At 40.5% G+C, this 25,398-nt stretch overlaps 1 protein-coding gene across 2 annotated transcripts; it reads right to left on the bottom strand.

The window, feature by feature from the left end:
* Positions 1–1,210: 1,210 nt before the first annotated feature.
* ZBTB10 (zinc finger and BTB domain containing 10) lies at positions 1,211–25,059 on the bottom strand. 2 transcript variants are annotated; one of them, XM_059483836.1, is made up of 5 exons: positions 23,982–25,059; positions 16,122–17,019; positions 6,882–7,055; positions 4,892–5,067; positions 1,211–2,425 (listed from the first exon to the last, which is right to left on the bottom strand). In XM_059483836.1, exons 1-5 carry the CDS (start codon positions 24,903–24,905, stop codon positions 2,120–2,122), a joined length of 2,478 nt encoding a protein of 825 aa, XP_059339819.1. In that variant the 5' UTR covers positions 24,906–25,059; the 3' UTR covers positions 1,211–2,119. The 2 variants fall into 2 exon arrangements, with proteins under 2 accessions (XP_059339819.1, XP_059339826.1); XM_059483843.1 differs by lacking the exon at positions 6,882–7,055.
* Between the last annotated feature and the right edge of the window lie 339 nt (positions 25,060–25,398).

The following is a 25,398-nucleotide window of genomic DNA, read 5'->3' as shown; positions in this document are numbered from 1 at the left end:
TATGGTTTTAAAAGGGATAAATGGGATGGAAAAATCTTTATGCTATACTTACATATTCACAAAGCAGAACATTACTTTAACGTTTAAAATACTTTTTCATTCATATTATCTTTGCCCAACTAATTTCTACTTTGGACCCCACCAGAATTACACATTACTCATTTCAGTCTAGAACAATGAGAATAAAATGTAATCTTCAGTGTAAAAAAGGTACCCTGCCCTCCCCACCCTCCCCAAAAAACTATTCATGTCAGGATTACAATGATGTGGAAACTACCAATGAAACAAGTGGATGATAAAAAAAAAGCATTTTAATTCCCATATCACTGTAGTTCAAACTTATCATCTCAGTTTCCATCAGCAAAAACAATGTCTTAACATTATGTTACTGTTCTATGGACAACAGTAAAGCTTGTCTCTTTAAATACATACCAAGTCTGATCAGATGGGGCACCAGTAAGATTTTGTCCATCAAAGCATAATTCAAAGTTATCCACACAACTACCATAATTTAGTTACCTGACATAAAATAGGAAAAAATATACTCATTTTAAAATTAAACAAAGTTGAAAAATATGGTGACCCTCAATTGTTTTTTATACAGTACTGTCACACTGGCCTAGCTACGTGTCATGATAAATGCTCTGCATATTTACTCACTGTGACATAATAGTACATCAGACTTATTGTTCCAATGATTGCCTGAATTAACTTGCCTTAGGCTAGGCAACACAGAGGAGTTTAAGGTGAAGGTGTAATGCCCTCCCCTCCCTATGAAAGGGGCCTGAAATCATTGGTACAATATTACAAGCTTAGGAAAAAGAAAAAAAAAACAAAACAAAAACAAACCCAACAAAAAGAAAAAAAACTACGTGGCTACAAAAATTCAAGTTTCAATGCCTCCTAGAAAATCTGAAACAAAGAGCATAGGGAGCATATCCTCCTGAAAAGTAGACAACTCAAAGAGAGCATTTTTTCCTTTGGACTTTTGTGTTTCTTAAAAAAAATTCCAGCAAATGAGCAAGTTAAATGTAGTTTGTTTATATTAAATACTAACAACGACCCATGAAATACAAAAGAATAAAAAATAGTTTGTGTTCAATGATGAACGATGGGCACAATAGCCTAGTGTCCAATTCATATCACATAAACTAGCCAAAAAACGGACAAGTAAGAAATTATTGACCAAAAAGTTGTTTTAATATGACACTTTCTCCATTCCTTGCATTTTTATTCTGTGGGACTGAGGTATACACCAGGGAAACAAAAAAAATTTTGAGAGAAGGGGGGCCTTAGGAGAGAGAAGAAACATTATTACATCAGATACCTTTTAGCATGACTGTCTCTTTTGACTAAGTGGCACAAGAGTTACCCATGCTCTGATCAGTCTATTATTTCATTACTGGTCATTTCTTCTGCATCATCGTTTTAAAACTGATGAATCAACAACAACCTTCTTTAAAAACAGACACTAAATTAATGCCATTAAAAACTTCTCCAGTGCTTATCACCCATAGCACCTGCCAGCATAGAGCCAAAAGTTTTCAACCCAAATTTCAATACGGTGTTGGCAATATCTGTGACACATATTTCAATGATTGGCTTTCACCTATCAGATTACAGGAGAGGTAAGGTTTGTATGGCAAAGACATGCTTGTGGAAAACGAGCCACCAGCCCAAATTAGCTTCACTGACTCGCTGACAAAAGTACGAGTGGATTTGGGAAAGCTGTCTTTGTATTTCCATACCAAATTGCAATTTTCTTCATTCATGTTAACAGGTACATGAATGTGCAACATAATTACAGTTACTACTATGTCTGAATAGGACCCAAGTAGCTATAGCCTATAAATAATAAAAAATACATTTTTCTTTTGATAACTGACTGTAGATGTGAGGACTCTGTATAATTCAACCAAACGGTTGTATGCTGTACAGTCCTGTGCAAATATCATAAAAAAATTAATAATCCTTTTTTTGCTATAAGGCTTTGACCCTACATTTTCACAGCAACATAACTACCATCCAGCCTGTACCATATTTCGCAAGCCTTCAGTCCCAGAATTCAAGCAGTCAATCCGTAGTGTCCACCTGCAGCACCCTGAAGTCTCGTGCTCGGTCAGTCATCTAAAGGCATACAGACTTCCCCGCCTTCATCCCACCGAGACTGCTCGTTCTGTTCTTCTACATCATCACCCAGCTCCTCATCGCCTTCTCCCACTTCATTCTCTTCGTATTCTTCATCCCTAGGGAAATCTGTGTCCTGCGCCTGGTCTGCTCCCTCCTGCCCTCCAGGCTGAGATTTATCTGCACAGTCTACACAAACTCCGTAACGCCGTGAGCCGTGTCTTATTCCAACGCTGGCTGCAAGCATGAAAATCTTCTTGCACACCATACACTTGTACTTTTTATCCTTTTTATGCACCTATGGAAGAGAAATTTTAACAGCTGACTATAGGCATATCAGGTTACATTTGCATATAGTACTAGAAAACTATCAACAACAACAATAATTATTAATATAAAAATTCCTATTTTTAACTTTTCCAAAAGATACCAAACACTATTCAGAGTAAGCAAGGATTACTGGAGAGCTATTTATGTATTCCTCAGCAGATATGAGCTACTGCCCACAAACAAACCACTTTGTAGGAGCTCAGCAGGTCGCCTGTTCTGTACACAGGAGAGTGTTCAGTTCACATCTCCTCAGGGTACAGAGCAAGACTCAGAAGCAATGAGAGCAGCACAAACCCTTCCACTGCACACAAGATAGCTCATTTAGAAAATTGCTTTTTACAATTTTAAATTCTAGAAATACTAAGAACAAAAAAGAGTTATTATACTCAAGAATTCAAAGAGCAAAATTCTTCTTCCATGACTTTTCCTTCCCAACACTATTAAAATTAACATCAACTTTCCAGGTCGCTTAGGTAAGTTTTATGTCCTGTATTTGAGTCTATGTGTAAAATTAGAAGGCTGCTGTTGACTAATCATAAATTTTGATTTTGAATTTGGAAGTATGTTGCTTGTACAAGTAAATGAATTCAGCAACCATGTATATTAATTATTATCTATGAAAAAATGAAGTTGAAGACTTCCTTCTTCTATCTGGTGTTCCCACAACAGATTACAATTATGTGCTCAAATATCTAATTTGAAGTCCCATTGAAAAAGTTGCAATTTTAGATAAAAGAAATTACCACCTAAATGAGGGGAAAAATAAATTAGGTCATGATACAAATAGTTACTTCAGCTCTGCTGTATAGTCTGTACAGCTGATACGTGTGCTTTCCTCAGCCTCTAGACTTGTTATAATACTTCACACAAGGCAGAATGTTTGAGGTTTGTTGAGCTGAGAGGGGAAGGGAGGGGGGAAAAACATCCAGAAAAAAGTGTTCTGACTTCGTCAGAGAAAGAACACTTCAATTAAAGCACAGAACTGCTCTGAGCTCACTCCACAGCTGTTTTCACATTGTCTGACTTCATCTCCTTTCCTGGAGGAAAAAAAATCTTCAGCTACAAGTCCTGGTCAGACAATGCAGGACAGAAAACTGAAGTCCCACTCTACTCTTCTTGGTAGACCAGCTAACTGCCACTGCTGCCATCTTCTCAGGTGAGCCAAAAAGGAAGGAGCATGGCCATCAATGAGGCAATAATGCCCCAATTCTCTGCATCTGAGAGGTGCTTCATCCCTCCAATCATTTTCATAGCCCTCCCCTGGAGTAGCTCCAACAGCTCCATGTCCTTCTTGTTTTAGGGACCCCAGAGCTGGATGCAGTGCTCCAGGTGGGGTCTCATGAGGGGCACAATGCCCTTCCTCACCCTGCTGGCCACACTGCCTTGGATGCAGCCCAGGATACATTTGGCTGTCTGGGGTGAGAGAGCACACTGGTGGCTCAGTCCCACCTCTCACCCACCAGCACCCCCAATCCTTCCCGGCAGGGCTGCTCTCGATGTGTTCACCCAACAGCCTCTACAGATACTGAGAGTTGCCTCAGCCCAGGGCCAGCACCTAGAAGAAGAGCAATTTACCCACTCCATGTGCTAACTAACCTTTTCTAGCTATCTGCAAAACATCTTGCAAAACAAGGGGAATTTTTAAAATCACAGCTTGGAAAAATGTTATTATTTTCTCACCACCAACATGGTCTTGCTTTCATTACTGTCCTAAAACACACCTTGGATTTTATATAGTATATATTATAATGGAATCTTAATTTCATGATAGACTAGATATAAAGCACCTACAAAATACCCAAGACAGATAAAACTTTCTCTGGATCCACAGATAAATGAGTACTCAAATCAAATCCCGAGTTATGCAATGTGCACAGAACAGGGTAAGCTGAACTCCTGGTTGTGGTACTGGCAGAATGCAAGTCAGACAGATGTTTACTTTCTGCATCAGATATTTTTCATTCTTTCCTAATCTTAAAGCAGATACTGTACTATAGCTTTGTCTAGTTGTGAAATAAACATTTCAGAACTACCTCAAGATATTGTGCAATTGCTGAATTAACAGGGTGCCCTGACAGAAAATAGTGATGCATCATTATAGACCAAGATGTGATGTTCTACTGCAGTAAAGCTAAGCCAAAACTGCTTTTCATTATCTACAGAATACTTATATACACTGCATCTCTTTATCACATCACTTTCAAAATAATCTTGAAATTACTGTCTTCATTGACACTGCATTTTCCATTAAGAAAATGAGAGGCACAGTTATCCAAGAAATGTTTATCTTCATCCATTTCAAATCCAAGATAAGACAATTTACATTATGTCAAATCAGAGAACAGTTTGTTCCAACTACCAAAACACCTGAAAGCCCCATAAAACCCCACTCATACATGTGCATACATATACATGAACACTTGAGATTACCTACCAAGGAATGTCTCTTTACATGCTCTCTTCGTGTAAACAGCTTCCCACAGATGTCACAACTGAACGACCTCACTCCTGTGTGAATGAGCAAGTGTCTCTTTAGTGTTCTTCTGTATTTGGCTACATAATTACAGTGTGGACACTTCAACTTGTTCATGATTAAAGCAGAGGAATCACCTAAAACATAAGAAGCATCAGGAGAAAAGATGATGAAACACACAAAAAATATTCTAAATTTGTTCTGTCTGGTGCACAAAAATAAACAGGTGCCAAAACAATAAAGCAAAACACATGACTTTTCATCAGTGAAATCAGGACAATGCCTGTCTGCAGAACTCAAAAATGTTGCTAAGTTCTGCATGTACAATTCTACTAGAAAAATACCTACTTGTAATCAAGTCATTTTTACCATGGAAATCTTATTTCATGAATTGACGTTAACTACAATTTACCAATATTTCATTTTCCTAGATGTCACTTCTACCAGAAAACATTTTCTTCTGGATTAGAAACCCTCTAACCCTGCAGCATTTAGACAGTTGCAACCTTCTCTTCCCATATTCTATTTAGAATTACATGCAGGAACTGCCTACCAAGATCTGACCTTAAAAAAAGTATAAGTAAGAAGAGGAGTAGGACACTAAGAGGTAGCAAAATTCTGAAATTCTCAAAAGGGAAGTTATTGGTTCAGATTTTATCTATTTTCTACTTTGCTCTAACAGCAGAAAAAATAGAAAGAGCAGAAAAAACCTCTGGAAGAAGCAACATCTCACTTCTTCCTTACGATGGAAGAGAGCTCTTTATATAGTTTGTCCAAAGGATATATGCAAAACAGGTTTAATACAGCTGCCTACTACTGTGTGAAAAAACACCACAGGATTCTATGGCGTGGAGAAGGCCACACAGAAATACAAAGGTTATTTTGATAATAACATACTGACTCAGCTTACTACAGGTGAGAGCTTATGAACATAATCATAACCATCCAGAAGCATCCAAAAAGCACTGGCTAAGGCTACCTGATTATGTACAAGAGTTTCTAGTGTTCACACTGGCAAGAAGAAAACATAATTGCACATTCTGTGCACATGCTCACAGGCATGTCTCTAGAGTTGCCTCCTTTGAGCTTTTAAATCCATCCAAACATGCAAGTTACATTTTGCTAATATTCACAAGATTGCATACTGGAGCACTCATGTGAGCTGCATGTCCACATAACGTCACATGAAGAAAAGTAAATCCTATGCAGGCAGACATCAGGGCTGTAAAATATATGGGAATTTATTGGTTTAAGAACAGGCGGACTTCCTAAGACCCAGCTTCTAATTTCTTGACTGCCAGCAAATTTCACCTTGTGATGACCACATTACTTCTACTTTAAACCCCAAAATATTTAAAATAAACCATAAGGCACATCCCAGTAACAGCTCAGTTAAAGAGAAGAGGTAAGCATTACTATTACCCAGTACTTGATATGTTCTTTTTACTGAAGACTTTACGTATTGTAAGAAACTGGCAACTATTGTTTTAGATATGGTGGTATTTTCAGTATGTTTTCAGACAGAGAAATAATTACAGATAACTGCTTGCTTGAACTGACAGAAAAAGGCTTAATTACAGCTACGCCAAACTAAAAACATTTATTGCAATGAAGTTTTTTATTTTTAATAGCAAGACATATGCTGAGATCTCCTTTTAAAATTATATTTATTTCCATATCTTCACCATTCAAGTTTTTAATTTCAAAGGCCATTTATCTGTATTTAGCTTAGTAAAGAGACAGGCAGCTATCACGTTAAAGACCTCAGGTACCTTCACACTGAGTCACAATACTAGAACTGATATAAATCACATTCTGGTTTTACACTTCCATACATTTGAATTCCTTTTCCTCCCTCCAAGGAAGTACATTATTAAGTACAAATGATATGGAAGAAGATTGACTAAATAATTTCCTAACCCTCTACCTACTCTCCATCAGACACACTTACCATTTTCCCAAGCTTCTTTTGGCCAAGATTCTGGCAGCAATCCATACTTGAAATCACTTGAAGTACCCGGTAGCAGCCCATACTTGAAGTCACTTGAAGTACCCGGCAGCAATCCGTACTTGAAGTCATTTGAAGTACCCGGCAACAGTCCATACTTGAAGTCACTTGAAGTAGCTATTAAAGACACATTCTTTCTTTAGCTTCCTGGGTTCTAATCAGTCATCAATCTCATCTGTTTAGCAATATAGATCCTTTTTAAACTGTGACAAAAACGTTTCTAACCTTAAAATAGTAACTATAGCATGTTTTCACATAGTATTCAATACTAAAACAAGAAAGAACTCTATTCCTAACTTCAATGAAATGGGACCCTTGAACTACTCTCCCCAGCACCATTTCTTCTCCCCATGCTGAGAAAAGTTGAAAGCCTTTTTCCTACTACAGGGGCTTTGATGCTAAGGATATGTATTCCCTCATGACCATCATGAGGGGGCTGAAAGGTTTTCTGATGGAAAACCTTTCTCTTCAGAACTGCTTTGTGCAGTGACTTCACCTGGACTGCCACAGCAGTCTAGCTGGTACAAAACTAAGTATTTTCTACTAGAGGCATGGTGGTTTTTTATTGCCTTAAAATATCTTCATGGTATATATATATAGTGCTTTAAATACCTTTATTTATATAAAGGATCCTACAGCTATGTCTAAATCCTTTTCTGAATAATCATCTCCATTACTCTAAAACCACATCAATTCAAGAGAACATAATTACTTGGAATATTACAGTCTAAAAGACTAGTTTGCATATTTACATTTGCTCTTAAGACAAGATCTTCTGCAGTTTATGTTGCCTTTGTATTGTTTTTTCCTCTTTAAAAAAACAAAACCATTCAGAAGTGTGCAATGCCTTTAAAATATCTTAGCTTGTTTACTTCCATACTTTGTAACAAGTAAGAACTGCATCAGTGACCATGGAGTCACTATTGCAGAGCACAGAGAACTATAAATAGAACACAATAAAGCTGCACTAAGAATTTGACAAAATCATATTTGTTGGGCAAAAGCTCTTCTGGCAATAGTGCAAATCAATGTTCCCCCCAATCCCCAAGACAGGAGTTTGTTGGAAATCATGAACTCATAAATCCATTACTTTCCTCACAGGCAAACAGTTGTTAAATAAACAAACTGCAGTGGTAACTGGCAGATTTCTTTTTATTTCTCTAGATGGTAGTTGGGTCCTCACACTGGATTCCAAATGTCACCACTGTGAAGTCTTGAGGAGATGTATTTTTGCTTTCAAGCCTGAAACTATACATTTTAATAGCCCAAAGACTTCTTTTTATCCTTATACCATTCTAAGGATTTTTTGGGAGAGGAAATTCTCTTAGGCTAAATCAGAATTTCATGCAGCTAATGGCAAGCTGCATATTTAAACACTTCCAACGTGCAGTTTTACTGGAAAAAAGTACAGATTACAAATCCTCACAGTATGAGACACATACAGTAGTTTCATATACTGTCAGGCAGCATTAACACTGGCATTAGTGATTCAGTCTGCACCATAAGACAACAGTTCAAAAGGATATCACTCAACAAGTAGGAAGCTTATAATTCTATCTTATCCATTAGACAATGGCAAACAACAAGCAAAGCTGGATCATGACTGCCAAATTAGGCATTCTACCAGAGCTTTTAAAAAGCAGAGCATGAGTGAATGCAGATGAGAAATAGTAGTATTTTAGTTCATCTAACTACCTATTTTGCTATAAAAGGAAGAAGAGGGAAGGGAATAAACTTCCCTCTCCCTTAAAAAACACAAAGCAGTGAGGAAATGTTTTAAATTACTGACTCTAATTACTGACCTAACTTCTGTTATGTCCAAAAGAGGCAAGAACTCCTTATACTAATTTGGAGTGATGGACTCCAGCAATGGCATCTCAACAGCTCAAGGAATAGAACACAGATACCCTATAGACATGCCAACTACACATTCCTTTGAGGTGAGGAGGAAGATTTCCTTCTGTAATACACATGAAAGGATTAGAGAGGAAGCAGTGTTGTGATCTTAAGGCTAAAAGCCTTCAAATTACAGCAGGCTTCAGGATCTAGCAGAGGGAAAAAAAAAAAAAAAAGCAAACCTACTTTTATAATGTTTAAAGTATTAGATCCTTTCGTTATAATTTTTCTCCCTGAACTAGAACTGTAGCTGAACAGCAAAAGGTCAGTCAGTAACAAAGTATTTTAATCACTTTTCCCTCCCTTATAGGATGAATATCTGTAAGATCAACAGACCCAAGTCTTTACTGCACACAGATGTACTGTTATGCTGTGTACAGGCACTATTGTATAGCTTCCTTCACAATAAGCATACACCAAAGACTGACCATAGGTAAGAGTTGGACCAAGCTGAGCACATTTTATATAAAACACTGTCACTTTGACAATTCTTCTGTATTTATGAGAATACAAACTAAATGTCACTAGGAACATTTATGTACGCAGCTGATATTTAAGTCTGAGGGAACTTAGGAGTTCAAACCCCTGCATAATTTGAGAACTTCGCACAAGACTCAGCACAGCCAAATAAATTTAAGAGCTGTCATCTAGAGTAGGTAGTAGCTACTAAATCCTTCAACCTCCAACTGGAAGAGAAGACCCACTATAACATGAAAGAACACCAGCACAGATACCACAAGCGATAAGAGGTTGCTACACATGCTTTGTGCTTCAGTATACATGACTAAGTAGATAATAATTAAACCTAATGCTTATTCTTAGAATAATTCGTTGACCTAGAAAACCTGCTTTCTAGATTAAGCACACATTTAATGTGTTCAAAACAAAACCATGCAAAAGGCATCTTCAGTGTCTAAGTGCTCATCCAAACAAGACAGACTTGAATTACACACAGTCTGGAAGTTGGAAGTGCAATACCCAGCCTCTTCCACCTTCCCCAGCTGGATATAGATCCTACAGTCTGGTAAGCTTCCAGAATGCAACACATTTACAGACCCCTGTGGCTCGTAGTATCTTCTCCCATTTCTCCTCTCACCCAGGCTACTGCCCCCTGAAACCTGCTTGCAAAACTAGACATAATTATCATCTGACCTGTTCTGGTCACTTCAAAGCCAGATGACAGCCTCTTGATGGGAGGCTAAAGCAACTATGGATGCAGTCATACTGGTAGACTGGGGATAGGGTGCAAAGGGGGAAAGTATAGACAGGTAAGGTAGACCTTTGAGAAAAAAAAGAAAAAGCTAATTAGAAGCAATAATATTCTGTGTCTCCAGACTAAACCACCTGATCACAACTTTTCTCTGATCTAAGGTAACCTTCTTACACTTTGGTTGATTTCTAAGAGGTGTAAGTTAATAATCCAAATGTCAATTAACCTCAAATATTTACCCATTCTTCTAGTCTGCAAGGATAAAAGGATATCAGTAATGGGATCTTTAATAAAAGTCAACAACAAGCAAAGCCAAACAAAAAAAATACAACAGAATACAAAGAAACTCATTAACAATCAGCACTAAAATTCACAATATGTTGATTTGACAAGAGATAGGACAGTGTGAAATAAAATAAAGTGGTTGTATAGCTTTTACACCACTAAAAAAAAAGCTATCAAAAACATTGCAAAAGGATTTTATGTTCTAGTGCATTTGTTCTCAGGAAAAAGGATAACCAGAAGCCAGATACAATAATTTTCAGTTTTGAAGGCAAGAGGTAGGCGTGCACCACCAGAAAGAGAGAATGTGTCTAAGCCAGAAGCACCCTTAGTTTGACAGATTTCACTCTTTTTCTGATTTATATGAGGAAATATACAGATTTGGGGCCAGAAAAGGATACATTACTGAGTAGGTGATGATATGGGAAATAACGAGAAGTTCAGTGACAGAAGTGCCCATTGAACAGGGCATTACAGAAAAGGACACACATATGGTGCACTGAGGGAAAAGATACAAAACTTTGCATTAGATACAACTGTTTGTAGTGAACTCCACTCCTGTTTTCTTTACATATATTTTGGCACTGTTTCCACTGCTAATAAGAGAAAAAGAAATACTATTTTTCACTGTATTTTTTTTACACTGACTGCTCATCTAATCAATTAAAAAAGACAGAAAGTAGACAGGATAAGTGATTAGGCCATAGCTTTCAAGGATTGCAAAGAAAGCAGTGGTAATCTACTGATACAATCTGGATTGCTATTAGAGAGCTGGATTTGTTGCTTATGTTAGGTAACATGACAGAGGAAACAGCACTGCCAAGACTGACATACTAGGAAGGTGGGAAAAACAAAGTATCTTGAGCTCCCTTTGTTCCCAGAGTATTCCTCACATCTTTAACCTTGCTTCTTCTGAAAAGACTTCTGGAAGCACATTACTGCTCAACTGCCCCTTGCAACAGAGGGCTCAGACATACTTAAGACATTTTGCCAATGCAATCTTACTCATACTCTATTGCTCCAAATTGCTCTCAATTTTTACTGTCTTTCATTCATGAAAATGTGGTATATTGCTGTAACTATGTAGTCAGATCTAGCATCAACTACCCCTGAGAGAAGAGCACTAACTGATGCCAAATATATTATGCACTTGCTTTTCCACTTGATTATCATACCTTCCCTGAAAAATTCCTTCCCAAGAAAGAGAAAGCTATTTTGCTGATCTCCTCCAACAACTACACTAATGAAACACAAGAAAGTCAAGAACTTTCCTCATGCAGACCATTTATTTGTGGGGGAGTTAAATGTTCTCATGGATCCTTTTTAGTAAGTCGATGCATTACACTGGGACTCAAAGGGACTTTCAGGCAGAGATGATCTGTAGACACCACAAAACCTTCTTCCCCAAACCATTCACAAAAAAACCCCCAAACAAGCAAACAAACAAAAAAACCAAAAAAAACAAAAAAAAAAAAAAAAAAAAAAAAACCTACAAAACCCCCCCCCAAAAAAAAACAACAACAAAAAAAAAAAAACACACAAAAAAAAACCAAAACAAACAAAAAAAACCCCCACAAAACACTGCCTGGAATTGTAGGCTCCGGGACAGACCATACTGTAAGAATGTGAGGAGGGAATCTGCTTGTCTTTGGGATGATCCCTGGGAGAGGTGAATTGAATGAATGGGGAAGAGGTTGACCCTCAGATATTGCAGTTTTTTCAGATGACTTCTAAAAACCTTTGACACCTTCAATACTGGATTACATAGGGAATGGGGCAAATAAAGTGATTAAAGGTCCATCAAGGAACTTAAATCTTTTAATCGAGGTATCAGCTTAAGGTCTAAAGAAAATGACAGAGTTAGAGTACCATGGAAAAGTAGGAAAAATATACAATTCTTTTTTCTTTTGTAACACAGTCAGTCAAGTGGGGTCTATCCCTACAAGAAATATACACATCCTGATAAGTCCATCAATCTTGATTTCTTCAAATACAAAGATACCTGCTTTATTGTAAAGCCTAATCAAGTTGTGTTATGCTCCTCCCTTGCAACATGACAAACGCTGGGACCAGCACTACATTTTTTGTAAGCAGGTTTAGCTTCTGTTTGTATCCTTCTGAAAAGTAGTTGTTTCTACAGCAAGCTGAATTAATTCCTTAAGAACCCCTACAATATCAGCTAGGAACCCTCTCGTTCCACTGTGGACTGTTTTAATCCTGCCCTTGTTATCCTTTCCTTCACCCCCATCAGAGCACAGCATAACCTAGCCTGAAAATCACAATAACAAATTACACACTTATAGCTTCATAAAGCTACTGGGCTATTGCATGCAAGTGTCCTAAAAATCAACACAGTCAGTTCCAGAAAGCATAAGCAACACTTCACAGCTGTGTTCTGAAGTCTGAGGATAGGACAGACTTAAAAAAAAAAAAAACAAAAAACAAAAAAAAAACCAAAAACACCACACCCAGATGAAAGGCATACCCAAGAAGTGATGAAAATTGACAAAATCACCCCATGAAGAGGCATTAAGCATATGATGAATTATGTTCACTGAGCTTTTATGATCTTTTGTAACACACTCTAACATTGATTGTAATATGTTGTCTGCATGGTTATTTTCACTATGGTAAATGGTTAATTGTAGGATGAATGATGGCTGTAAACCGTAAAAGACCTTTTTAGCAGATTATCAACTAGGAGACAAAATACTGAGATAAGTGGTAACATTCCATGTTTAACTAAAACAGCTACTTTAATTAATATAGAGAAGTCTTGAAAACTTAAGTAAAATATAAGTAAATCTAAGACAGTACAAGGTATTTGAAATCTATCTTAAATTTTTAAAGCTTCTCTAAAGCTCACCAACGTGATACTTGTACGGGGATGGTGTTAAACAAACTCACTGGCAATGATGCCTCGGGTTTTAGCTTTTATGTTTTTCAGATTCTGTACTGCTTCAGTGTGTAGTTCTGAGCTTCATATTAGGGATAGTAAGCTCTCTTCACAGAGTAAGTAGACAAATCAATTCTTTCTCTAGCTGGGGACCAAGGACAAATGATCTAAGTTTCAGGCCCAAAAGCATAAACAATGGTCTGCTGAAGACAGAAAAACAAGAAGGATGGGACTTCATAACCTAAAGCTGTAACTGGACAATTAACTCCAATATGCAAATGGACCTGAACTTATAAGAGTGTGAGACCACGTGGCTGGTTGTCCATTTTGTGGCCATTTTGGGTTCATCCTGGGTATAGCCACGGCTGAGGTCTTGTGCTGCTCAAGGTGTGTCCATTGAGGCTTTTTAATAAATACCTACTTTATTCTTTAACTCCATCTAACCTCTATTCCACATCAGCCTTCACAAGGCATGAGCAACACAAGGTGAGAGGAAGAAGCAGCTGACATATCCTTATTGGATAGGAGCAGAAAAACTCATGTTCAGCAAGGAGCAGTTTAACATATTTGCTTTACTGGAACAAGAGGGGTAGCAGATGCTTCAGAAAGCTTTTACTCTTTACTATCTAATACTTACCAACTGTACCCAACTGGTAAATTCATTTACTATAGAATTCAAGGAAGTGGCTTCGGGGATAAATTTTTGTAGTGAGAGGAGTGATCTTAAGTAGGCTTCTCTTCCACCATATCTACAGTATCATCACAAAAGCACCAGACCAACCCAAACCTAAATCAAGGGCACAGAAACTCCCCCTGCATGTAACTGAGGGTTCATAACTGCTGGTGTTACCCCCACCAGAACATGACAAAGCATAATAGTAGAAGCTCGTTGTTTCTGTTTCAGCAACCAACAGGAGAGCGCACTCCTTAGCTCTGAATATAAGAATTTATTATTCTTTATTTTTCTTCTTATAGAATTGTCTTATATCTATTCCAGATTACATTTTCTTATGGCTTTTTTACCTCTCAGTGCCTATTATTTTTGGTAGTTTTTCATCCCCACAGGAAATTTAATCCAAAACTAAAAAGTTATTGTGTAACCTGCAGGTTACTCTACAACTCATTCTTGATATTCTTCCAACTCTGCACTCCTCCCTCTTCCACCTTTTCTTTGGCATAGAGGGAGCAGTTAAAAGAGTGTTTGAGAGTGGAATCGACCTGCAAAGCAAAGAAAAAGAGCCACAAGCAGAAGAGAAAGAATACCAAAGGCTGAATAACAGTCTATGGGTGAAAAGTAAGTTATACCAAGCCCTGCTTCAGTCACTCTTCTTGTTTCAAACAATATGCATTCAAGAACTTAGTAAAAGTGAAGATGTTTTACAAAAATATTAGATAAGGCTTCCAAAAGAATTCTGACACTGACAGAAAATGTAATTATGTACTTAGGAACATATATGGTGTGCTCTGAAAATACCAAGGAGATCACTAGTTGACTAGTAATTTAGAACTCAGTAAAATAAACTTTCCCCTGTGGTCACAGAACTTTCAATGGTTTTGGACTGACACCACAACACATATTCAGTATGATCTGTCTCCAGTACAGTTCTTTTCATCAAAATGCTACAGGAATGTTATTTTGTAATTTAATTCTTTAGCATAACAAGGTACTGGAAACATTGGTGCTTCTGTCAAAAAAACCCCACAAACAAACAAACAAAAAAAAACAAGGACTAAACATACTGCACTGCCCATGCCCTCCATTATTTCTCCAAGAAATCTTCACAGCACACATACAAAATTTCACAGAATCCAAACAACTAATTATATTTGTTGTTGGTGCCATCAAATGCATATTCTCTGCATTTCCATCAGTAAGACACTGAATACTAACCCCCTATAAATCATCAATAAAAATCACATGCTAATTTGTGTCAGAAATTTTGTATTTGTGTAGCTAATACACACACCCACAGCTCTTGCTCCAGACTTTGTTGTTCTTTTTCGTGGCACTGCAATTAGAGCAAGTAGCCCAGCAGAGGCAGAATTGTTGTGTGGGTGCTGAGGATTCAACATCCCCCACTCTCTGCAGCTAAAGGGCTTCACTTGGGCTAGATCTAACCTGGTGCTGTGGACCTGAGGCATATTAGCGACCGTCACATTCCTGAAACAGCTCTTATCCTCAGCTCAGCCAGAAGGAATTCTGTGCAGCCTAACAAAGCTTAGCCAGTAAGAGAAGTACAGGAAATTCACTTCACAAGCACAACTCTCAAGTAAAGCTAAAGCAGACCTACCCAGAGTTCAGAGATGAAGACCAGAGATAAGCGAGAGGCATTTGCAGAAGTGCTCCCCAGCACAGCTGCTTCTCCAGAGCTGCTCTGTTGTGTCACACTACTCACTAAGCACATGAAGGTCTCTTGTACTGGAGAAACACATCCCCAGGCCCACCCCACGCTGCTCTGCACTGGCACGTGTCACCACAGTACCCAGGCAGCGCTGGCACCACACAGCACAGCCATGGGTCCCCAAGTGCCCCCTGTGGGACCACTGCTCGTCCGTGGGCAGGAGCAGAGCGGGGCCCCTGGAGGAGACATCCACAGCTCCTTGATATTTGAAGCAGGCATACATATTAAACTGCTTTAGAAACAACAGACATCTAAAGAACTTTGTTACAGCTGTGTCTCAAATTCATCCCTAACTTGGCTTCTAAATTGCAGTAAGTTTTCAAAACTATTAATTCACCAAAAAGTGAGGCAGGCAAATGACAGTACTTCAAATACATACATTAACTATTCATACAGCATAATAATTTAAAAAATAAAAAACCAAAAGTTATGTAGTCAGGTACTGCAGTCAATACTTTAATTTTCAAATGACATAACTGACATTATGCAATATTTACCTGCTTCTTCTTTAATAAATGACAAATCTTCTTCTGGATATGGGACTGACGGTTGCAACACTGAGCAATCTTCAGAGTTCTCTTCAGTATTAGGTGGTACATTATAAATAAATCTCTTTGCAGTTTGGTTTTTCCTTCTTGCTTTTCCAGGTTCTTGAACTGATTGTCCCTGTGCACCCATGTCATTCCACACAAAAACTTTTCCCTCACCTTGAGATTCATTTTCAGCCATTTCAGGTGAGCTGTCCTGGACCCAACTGCAGTCATTCATTTGGTAGCTTTCCATTTGGCCCTCATCAATAGGGTAGGGATCGTTCTCAGTTTTTATGCTACTTGCCAAGTTGGTGAGGTTTCGTGTTGCCCAGAAGCTGGCAACTTTTTGATCCCTTGGAGATAAACCATCCCTACTAACAGATCTTCTGTTGTAATCCACTACAACAGTCTCTGGAGCTTCTGATTTTATACTTATGTTTAAGGCATCTTTAATGAAGTTGCGGCAGGACTGGACAACCTCCGTCATCTGAAGGTAGCTGGCCACCGACATCACTTCAATGGCGTTTTGGCTCGTAAGCACGAGGTTACCAGAATACAAGAAGTCCAAGATGACAGAAAAACCTTGAACAGCAACAACGTCCAAATAGGTAACAGTGGTTTGGTTACGGTTTTCTTTGTTTGTAAAGCAATACAGAGTCTTAAAGAAGCGGCTGCCTGCAACCAGGATGTTCTTGTGAGCTCTGAAGACCCTCCCACTCACCACAATATTAACATCACAAAGAATGCCTTTCTTCCTCTGCTCGTTGAGCTCTTGCAGGAGCTGATAGCAGTAAGAGTTCTCATTTGGCCTGCTGTTAAAATCACAGTATCCTTCATTATTCAGTTCTGATGGTAACTCTGCCTCCTGCAATTAAAAAAGCCACACAAACATAATTAGCTCTTACTAAATGCTCTCCTTAGTTAAACATGAAAATAAGGATATGAAAATAAATAAAGAAGATTATTCTAATCAAACTAATTTTTTTGTTATTTATGTTCTTGGTCACAAAGGCAGACAGGAATATATAAATAACAAGATATTTCTGAAAACTAAAAATCATGCTCTCATTCTGCACCTTCCACCCCCAAGTTTAAAACAAACAGAGCTAGATTTGCCTTGAGGGCAAAGGAAGGGAAATTTCAGCCAAAAGTAAGGAAATATATAGTTGAGTGTGAAGTACTTGTTATTCTTAACCCACATATACTAAAGATTCAGGAGCTTCTGTTTCCGAAGATTTAACTACATGATTCTTACATATCCAATCCCTTGTTCTTCCCCAGAAATCTCCACTTAAACAATTAAGCAGAATCTGGATAAGTGATTCAACATTTTCTTCATGCTGAGATATGAACAGACATAGATTAGGCCTGTATGTCCCAATCTGTCTTGAATGTTTTAAAGAAAACATATTGCTAAAGGAGATATAACAGCAAACGTATTTCTTATACAGTTTGACAAATTAAGTATTTATCCTTTGTTTTTTAACTGCAGCAGGTTTAGGATTAAACAGTGTATCACATAACAAGCAGACAAAATACTGCAGAGGACAAAAAAACTCCTGACTTAAGCTTCCATTACAATACTTGCCTCAGACTTTCTTGAAATAAGCCTCCCAAACTTTCCAGTGGCAACACTAGCGCAGTACTTATTACACACACACAGCCTTTTTAAGATGTGATCTCAAAAAAGGCTTCAAAATTTTGCTAAAACCTAATACTTTCACAAAATCCAACACCAAGACATAATTCATTATTAAAATGAGGACAGGGAGAGATCAAGAGATCTGAACTGGATTTTAGAGCACATAGAAGACTTCTAACTCATGTTAAAGACGATTCAGAGATGCTACAAAGCAGCAGCTAGGAGAAAGCAGAAAACACAGACTGGCATATTTGAGACCATACTTATATGGGTTGACATATGCTGCCATCGAGAGCAGCAACAATGACAGTCTGTTTCATACTCTTATCCCCAAGATTCTCTTCTTTCCTAGCAAACAAGGAAAGCCCAAAACTGAATAGTTCCAAGCCAAATCATTATTTTCTTCTCTCAGCTCCTAAAACATCTCACTGGTTAGTGAACTAGAGGTGGTGTTAAAGCTCACCTGCCTCAACATTACAGGTCAAAATCAGTATTAAGAAGGAAATGTTAGCACTGTCATGAACCCATAAGCTATGCTAGAGTTAAAATACACATTACAGGACAGTACTACTCCTAATTTGAGATTATAGCAGAAACCAGCTACATATATTTTAAAAGTCACTTTCCACCCCATAGACCTTAGTGGATTAAATCAGTACTCATGTCAATTTATAATCCCAGTGCAGATCACTGGAATGACACCTGAGGCTGTAACTACATCTAAAACAGTGTTTACATTCATAAGCAGAAAATAAGGCCTGGTATAACCAAAACAGAAACTGTGCCATTTCAGCACCTCCTGCAGAGAAATTTCAGTTTTCTGTCACATTCAAGTTGCTTCTGAATCTCTACTCTTCTCAGAAAAACACTTCATTAAAGAAAAAGGAATAAAAGCAGTTAGGCTTTTATGCGAAAACAAGCAGTAGATCTTTGCCCACCTCATCTTAATTTTTTTTCTGTACTTTGTGACACACCCCAAGTACTACCTCGGATGAAGGCTGTGAAACAGTTTGCTCCAGGTGTGGGACAGCTAAGGCTGTCACTCCAAGCTCTCAGCAGATTTTGGTTCTAGACTAGCTTCCTGTCACTTTAGCAATGGAGCACTGCACAGTTTCAAAACACCAATTACGCTGACACTGGATCAGATTAAGATGAAAATGACAGTACCCTAAAGTGTTGTCATGCTCATCAATCACCAGTGACTTGCACCTCACACAGTAAATGTTAGGTAGATGCTATGATAGCTGCCAATTTCATTCCCTGAGAACACATCAAACACCACAGAAAATTTAAAAAACAACCTGCAGCAATTCTTTTCTTTTGACAAACGTCTGATTAAATAATGGAGAGAGAGTACATGTTAACTAAGCAAGTATAAGTACCCAATCAAGCTGGGACAAAAAAAAACAAATTGATATTTACAATGTGGGGTTTTTGTTTCCTGAGAACAGGACAAGCCAGGATAGTGAAGAGCAGCTGCAGATCACAAATGTGCTACAGAAACACAAGACTGAAATCTTCATTGTGACAAGACCAGAAGGTTGAGTGGAAAAATGAGATATTATGCAACCTGTGTCCAAGCTATTAGGGATGTGTGTTGGAGAAAGAGATCAATCAGTATTACAGCTTTAATTAGTATTATAGCTTCACTATAATGTGGGTGCATAAACATTTTTAAAACTAACTGCAGTACTAAAACCAACTATTTTACTGCTGGTATGGTACAACAGTTAACCCTAGTGCCCCAACTCAAATGAAGTCCTGACATCTGAGCAGTTATCAAGTCTATGTACACCAAGTATGACAAGTAGAACTGATATTTACTGTGAGAAAAATTGACCAAATAATATTACTATGAGAAATTTAGACATTAATACAGAAAAAAATACAATACAGTTCAACAGGAGGCAAGATGCAGAAAATTGCAGGAAAAAGTGTATTTTCAAACAACTGTAACTTACATGACATATCATCATATGGGTTCTTGATTTTTTCTAATGAGAACAACAAACTAATGATATTTGCTTAGATATCAACTATATTTTCAGAATACAGACCCCATATTCTCATCAACTAAATTACCTCAAAACCAAACCACCTTATCCTTTAATAAACGCTAGTAAGGAATAAAAGATAAAAATCAGCACAATTTCATTTCAATTTATGGACTCCTCAGTGCTCTAAGTCAAAAACATCTCTCTGTGGGTGAGATTAAGAAGTGCTGTAACAGAACAGAGACTGCTTAAGGAAACTGATATTGTGCTCAGTTTCAAAAGAATACACACTAAGATAAATTACTATGTTATATGTATAATTCATTAATTAAACTTGCCCAAAAGCTAACAGGAGCAGAAACAGATGATCAAAAATTGCAACTAGAAGTTTAGTTTGTTTCGTTTTCTTTTTCTGACTGTTCCATCAACATATTCTGTCCCTGGAAGGACAGTGAGGGCAGGAAGAATTAAGAAAAACCCAAACCAACCTAACCACAGATGACATCTTAGCTACATGCATATGAAAAGTAATCACGCTACATTTTTTAATCCCTTCCCCACTACCACATCTTGCTCTACAGCAGTTCCCTGTGCCCCCAAATTAATTCTTACTCTGGTAAATGTATCTTCTAAGCTACCAGTAGCTTCTTAACCACATGCAGAGGAAAATGATCTCAAAACATGGTCCCATCAGTTGCACACAATGCTCCACTGCCACACAGCACCACTTACAGACAACTCAGTGATTTCAAATTATTTCATTAATTGCCTAATATCAAACTGATTAGTTTGAGGTTTGATAAAAACATTAAATAAAAACACACTAAGTGATTCTGTTTACTTTAAGTCCTGACTTCCTCCTCAACTTCTTCACTCTGCTAAGAGTAAGTCAAGAAGTGAACTTAGAACACTGTAATGTAACTCTAACATCTGAAGCATGACTTCCATTCATCACTGCTCACATAATGCAAACAATTCCAGTTCACATGGAAAAAATAACACATCAAAGGCCTTCCTCCTTTTGGAGAGCTTCTGCTTTAAACCAACATGCCTGTTAGACTGGAGAAAGCTTTTCTGGCAGTATTTCCAAGGCTTAGCTTTAAATTACATCCAGAAAGAAAATGTTTTAAGAAGATGGTTTGAGGAGAGGGATCCCCAGCAGCCAATAAATCTGCATCTTATGGACCCAAATTCATCAAAGAATTAAAATATTTTGCCATAATTTCCCACTAAGCATCCATTTCTTAAGATTCTTGCAACACAGTAGTCTGTTCACTACAAAAACAAAGGTAGTTTAAAGATGATGACAGATTTCCTTAAGCTTTAATGTGGAGAAAAATTATTTTAAAAACTAGAATAGAAAAAGATTCAAGAATTTGGTCTTAGAAAGAAGCATTGGTTGACAGCTCAATACCCTTGAATTACAGCAGCTGCAACCACTTGTGATGTATTTTGGCATTCCAAATTAAATGTATCCCAAAAATAAACTGAAATCATCACTTGTTTCTTCACGAGTGTAATATCCAACAGACCGATAGAAATTTCCACTGCTTTACTGTCTTAACACCTACAATTTCCTTTCTGCTCTTGAGTGGTGGCACTATGCCATATGTTTATTAGCAGCTGCTGAACATGCCCTGCAGTTGAGGCTTGTCAAGTCCATAATACATGTGTGCTGTCTCTAACACAAAGGCTGAGAGATCTCTCCCAAGTTTCATTAAATCTAAACGGCTTTGCTGCCTTATTATGTATGTTGGAAATACAGTCAGGGTACAAATTACCTACTTTTGTTCCAAGTATCTGGTATCATGGCATTTAGAAAAAAAATGGGGCTATTGTTTTGGTATTAATTTAAACATATGTATCAAAAGAAATTCAAGTGCCATTAAGCCTATGAAAGGATACGGAAATTAAACATAGAAGGGAAAGAAAACAGAGATTCTTAATCAGGTTTTTGATAAAGCAACTGTAATGTGAAAGTGCGCCACAAAGAAAACTACACTGACTCCCAAAAAACTGCAACTCCTTCCCTCGTGAGAAGTTTTTAACTGAAATGTAACTGCAGAAGGATGCACAAAGCACTGTTTTCCACAAAAAAAAAAAATCTCTTTACAACTACCTTTGTCCCAACCTTATCTTTTGTACAGTGAAGAACCACTGACTCATCTATCCTACTGTTTCATTTATTATCACAGTTAGTCCAAATATTTTTTTTCTTAAACTATCAGTGGTATGAAAGTAGCAATTCGTTTTTACAAATATTCCCATGGCAATGAAAGGTCTTCAAATAAACACTTACAATCATCAAATACAAACTTATATTAACTTGTAGGTTACTGTGATAACAAGCCAATATTCTGTCCTCCCTTCCACCCTCCCAATATTTAACAGTTTTGCAACAGAGTCAGGGTAAGAGGACAGAAAGAAAAAAAGTAGTTATTTGAGTAGAGAAAGAATGCTTGGAATAGCTTTTATTTAAATACAGCTAAAACAGACAGAGAGAAGCTTCCAAGTGTAGCAGGGATTAACAGCATCCACTAACACAGGAGGCTACACAGTGACAGAACATACTTCTACAAAGTAATCATTCACAACTCAAAGTTAGAAACTAGGCAACAAGACGGTAAGGAACACACTGCAATAGCATTATGCAAAACTGGAACACTTTGAAAGATATGAAGTAAAAGAAACTAAGAATATAAGTCTCTTAATTAGAAGCAACTAATTGAAAGCAAGCTTGGCTAAAACACTGCAGAGTGAGTAGCAAACCCCAGAAGACTGAAGAAAACTGATAAGATGACCTACTACCACATAATATCTGTAAGAGTAGCTGCTATAAAACTGCACTCGCTGAAAAGGTAGTATTAACCATCTTGAAGGTGAATGTTGCATTTGTAAATCCAAAAATAATATTTTGTATAACTGGTATTTGTGCACCATAGGGTTTCCCTTAACGTTCACCTAATGTTTTATCAGTCATCCTGTAATCCTGATATCCTGCCCCAACATTTGACTAGCAGCTCTTGTCCAAGGTACCCTGAGCTCCTTAAGAGTGCTCAAGCAATAACCTCAATCTAACCACCGCATTACATTTCAGACGCCAAATAAAGCTACCCAGCCAAGGTGGGTGTTTCAATTAAAACGGAATTCTAGATGCAGAAAAACGGAGTGACGAATCAATTAATTCCGGCTAACAGCCTAACAATTCAGGAACTAGCCTAACCTGAAGCAACACTTAGTTAGTGCCCGCAGGCAAGTTTAACGCCAGCGAAGCGATCGAGCGAACTTTAGCAGCGCAGGCATCGCTAGGAGAAAAGGCTGCAGAAGGCTGCGGATTCAACCTAAGTATTCTTTAGGGGCTTCTCATCCACATATATTCTAGGGCAAGCCTTGCCTCATTCGTGAAAGCAGCCAAGAAACAGCGATTTGAAGTTCAGCGGGGAACGTGAAGAGTTTCACTACTCCTACAGCGTCAGAGGAGCGCTGGCATAGTAACACGGCTTTCAGGAAACCACATGTTTATCTCAAACACACACCAAGCGATTGCAGACTTCTTGCTCAGCAACGCAATCTAAGGCAACGCAATCGGGAAAAAAAATTATTTCAGCGCGAAGAACTTAAATACACGGAGTTATCCGATTAGTGCACCGGGGCCACACCGCTAAGCAGGCAGAGCGATTCCAATTCCACGCCGCCGAGTCCCCATTTCACAAGCGGTCGCTGGCCGGACACTGCCCGCCCTCCGCCCGTACCGCAGGAGGAAGTTGTAACGAGCGTATTTAAATCAGTGCTGTGACACTGGGATTCGTACGCAACTTTTTTCCCCACATCGCCGGTTTATCTTCAAGAGATAAACAGACGAACTAATGAAAGCGGCACTCGCCAGGGCCGGACGGATAACGGGAACGGAACACAGCCACAAACAACAGCTCGTGCTGCGTTTGTGTGCCTGCCCACATCCAGCGGGAGAGTCGCCCCAAATCCCAGAGGGGGCTCGTCCCCCGCTCCGGACGCGGCGAGCGAGAGCAACGCGGCGTGGCCAGCCCGCCGGGCAGCAACCACCACGAGCAGCCATTAGAGAAGTTCACACACGTGAGCACAGGAAAACCTCACCTATGCAAAGGGGAGGCCGGGATTGCCCCTCCCTCTCTCCCTTCGTCCCCGCCGCCCCCTGCCCGTCCCGTGCCGTACCTGCTCGGCGCTGCCGGGCTCGTTGAGGCGATGCTCGGCGGAGAGGTGATGCCGCAGGAGCAGGGTGCGCTTGTAGTTGCGGGTGCCCTTGCAGAGCTCGTCGTGCCCCCCGGGCAGGGGCGCGCCGGACATGATCACCTCGGGGGGCGCAGCAGCGGCCACGGCCGCGGTGCACCAGGTGCACGACATGAGGCCGGTCTCCTGGCAGTAGTAGAGCCACGGGAACTCCTTGAGCCAGGAGCCCTGGAAGGAGATGTGCAGCTTCTGCAGCAGGGACTTGGGCCTGGCCAGCGGGAAGTGCCGGATGCTCTCCCCCTCGCCGCTGCCCTCCGCTTCGTCCCCGCCGTCGCCCCCCGACCGCCGGCTGCTGCTGCAGCTGCCGCCCTCGGCGCCACTGCCGTCGCCCAGGCTGCCCCCTTCGCCGTCCTCCTCGTCGTCGCTGCTGTCACTCAGCGAACCCCCGTCCTGGACCAGCTCCTTGCCCTCCAGCAGCCCCTCGGTCTCCAGTCCCTCCGCGCCCTCCAGCTCCATCTCCTCGTCCGCCCCCCGCCCATTGAAGTGCTTCCGCGGCCAGGCCGCGGCCTCGCAGCCATTGTTGGCGGCGGGGTGGGCGGCCAGAAGCCCCCCGCCGCCGCGGAAGGCCAGAGTCCGGCGGTTCCTCTCGGCGAACATGGGGCCGGCGGCGGCGGGGGGCGACGCCGCGTCCTGGGGCAGCAGCAGCTCCTTCTCCTCGGCGGTGGTGGCCTCCAGCTCCTCGGCCTCCAGCCCCTCCAGCTCCGCCTCCTCGTCCGCCCCGCGCCCGTTCAGCGCCTCGGGGTCCTGCCGCTCCCAGGCCTCGGCCCCCGCCGCCGAGGCGGCCGCCGCGGAGGTGACGAGGCCCCCGCCGCGGAACGCGAGCGTCCGCCGGTTTATCTCCGCGAACATGGCGGGCGCGCCCCGCGCCCCCCGCCCGGCCGAGCGCTCCGTCCGCCGCGGGAACGGGGCGGGGGAAGGAGGCGCCCGGCTGCCGTGCGGGGGCGGCGACCGAGAGAAGCGAAGTCCGGCCGCTCGCTCCCCGCTCCCCTGGGTCCGGCCTGGATCGCGGCGGGCGCGGGGCTGCCCACAATGGATCCCGCTCGATCGCTCGGCGGCGGCGGCGCTTCCGTCCCGACAGGCCCCGGATCGGGTCGGGTGGCAAATGAACAACGGGCTGCCCACAATGCACCGCGGCCGCCGCCCGCCGCCGCCGCAGGGGAGGGGAGGGGAGGGGGGGCGCGAGCGGGGGGCGGGCAGGAGGGAGGGGGGGCCGGCGGGGGGCGGGCGCGCGCTGCGGCCGCGACGCGTCACGCGCCGCCCGCCCCGCCCCTCCCCGCCCCGCCCAGTGTGGGGCGGGGGGGGGTGTGGGGGGGGTACGGGGTCGACCCCCTCCGTCCCTCCC

Source organism: Ammospiza nelsoni, chromosome 1 (assembly GCF_027579445.1).
Source record: "Ammospiza nelsoni isolate bAmmNel1 chromosome 1, bAmmNel1.pri, whole genome shotgun sequence".
Lineage (NCBI taxonomy): Eukaryota > Metazoa > Chordata > Aves > Passeriformes > Passerellidae > Ammospiza > Ammospiza nelsoni.
This window is presented reverse-complemented; position numbering and strand designations above follow the sequence as displayed.

What these genes read in the sequence shown, in the direction of transcription:
- ZBTB10 (XM_059483836.1), bottom strand. Translation starts at nt 24,905, where the DNA reads ATGTTCGCGGAGATAAACCGGCGGACGCTCGCGTTCCGCGGCGGGGGC. An exon ending in AAAAGAAGCTTGGGAAAATG is followed by an intron (nt 5,068 to 6,881) that starts GTAAGTGTGTCT and finishes CTTATGTTTTAG; the next exon opens with GTGATTCCTCTGCTTTAATC. An exon ending in ATGTAAAGAGACATTCCTTG is followed by an intron (nt 2,426 to 4,891) that starts GTAGGTAATCTC and finishes TCTCTTCCATAG; the next exon opens with GTGCATAAAAAGGATAAAAA.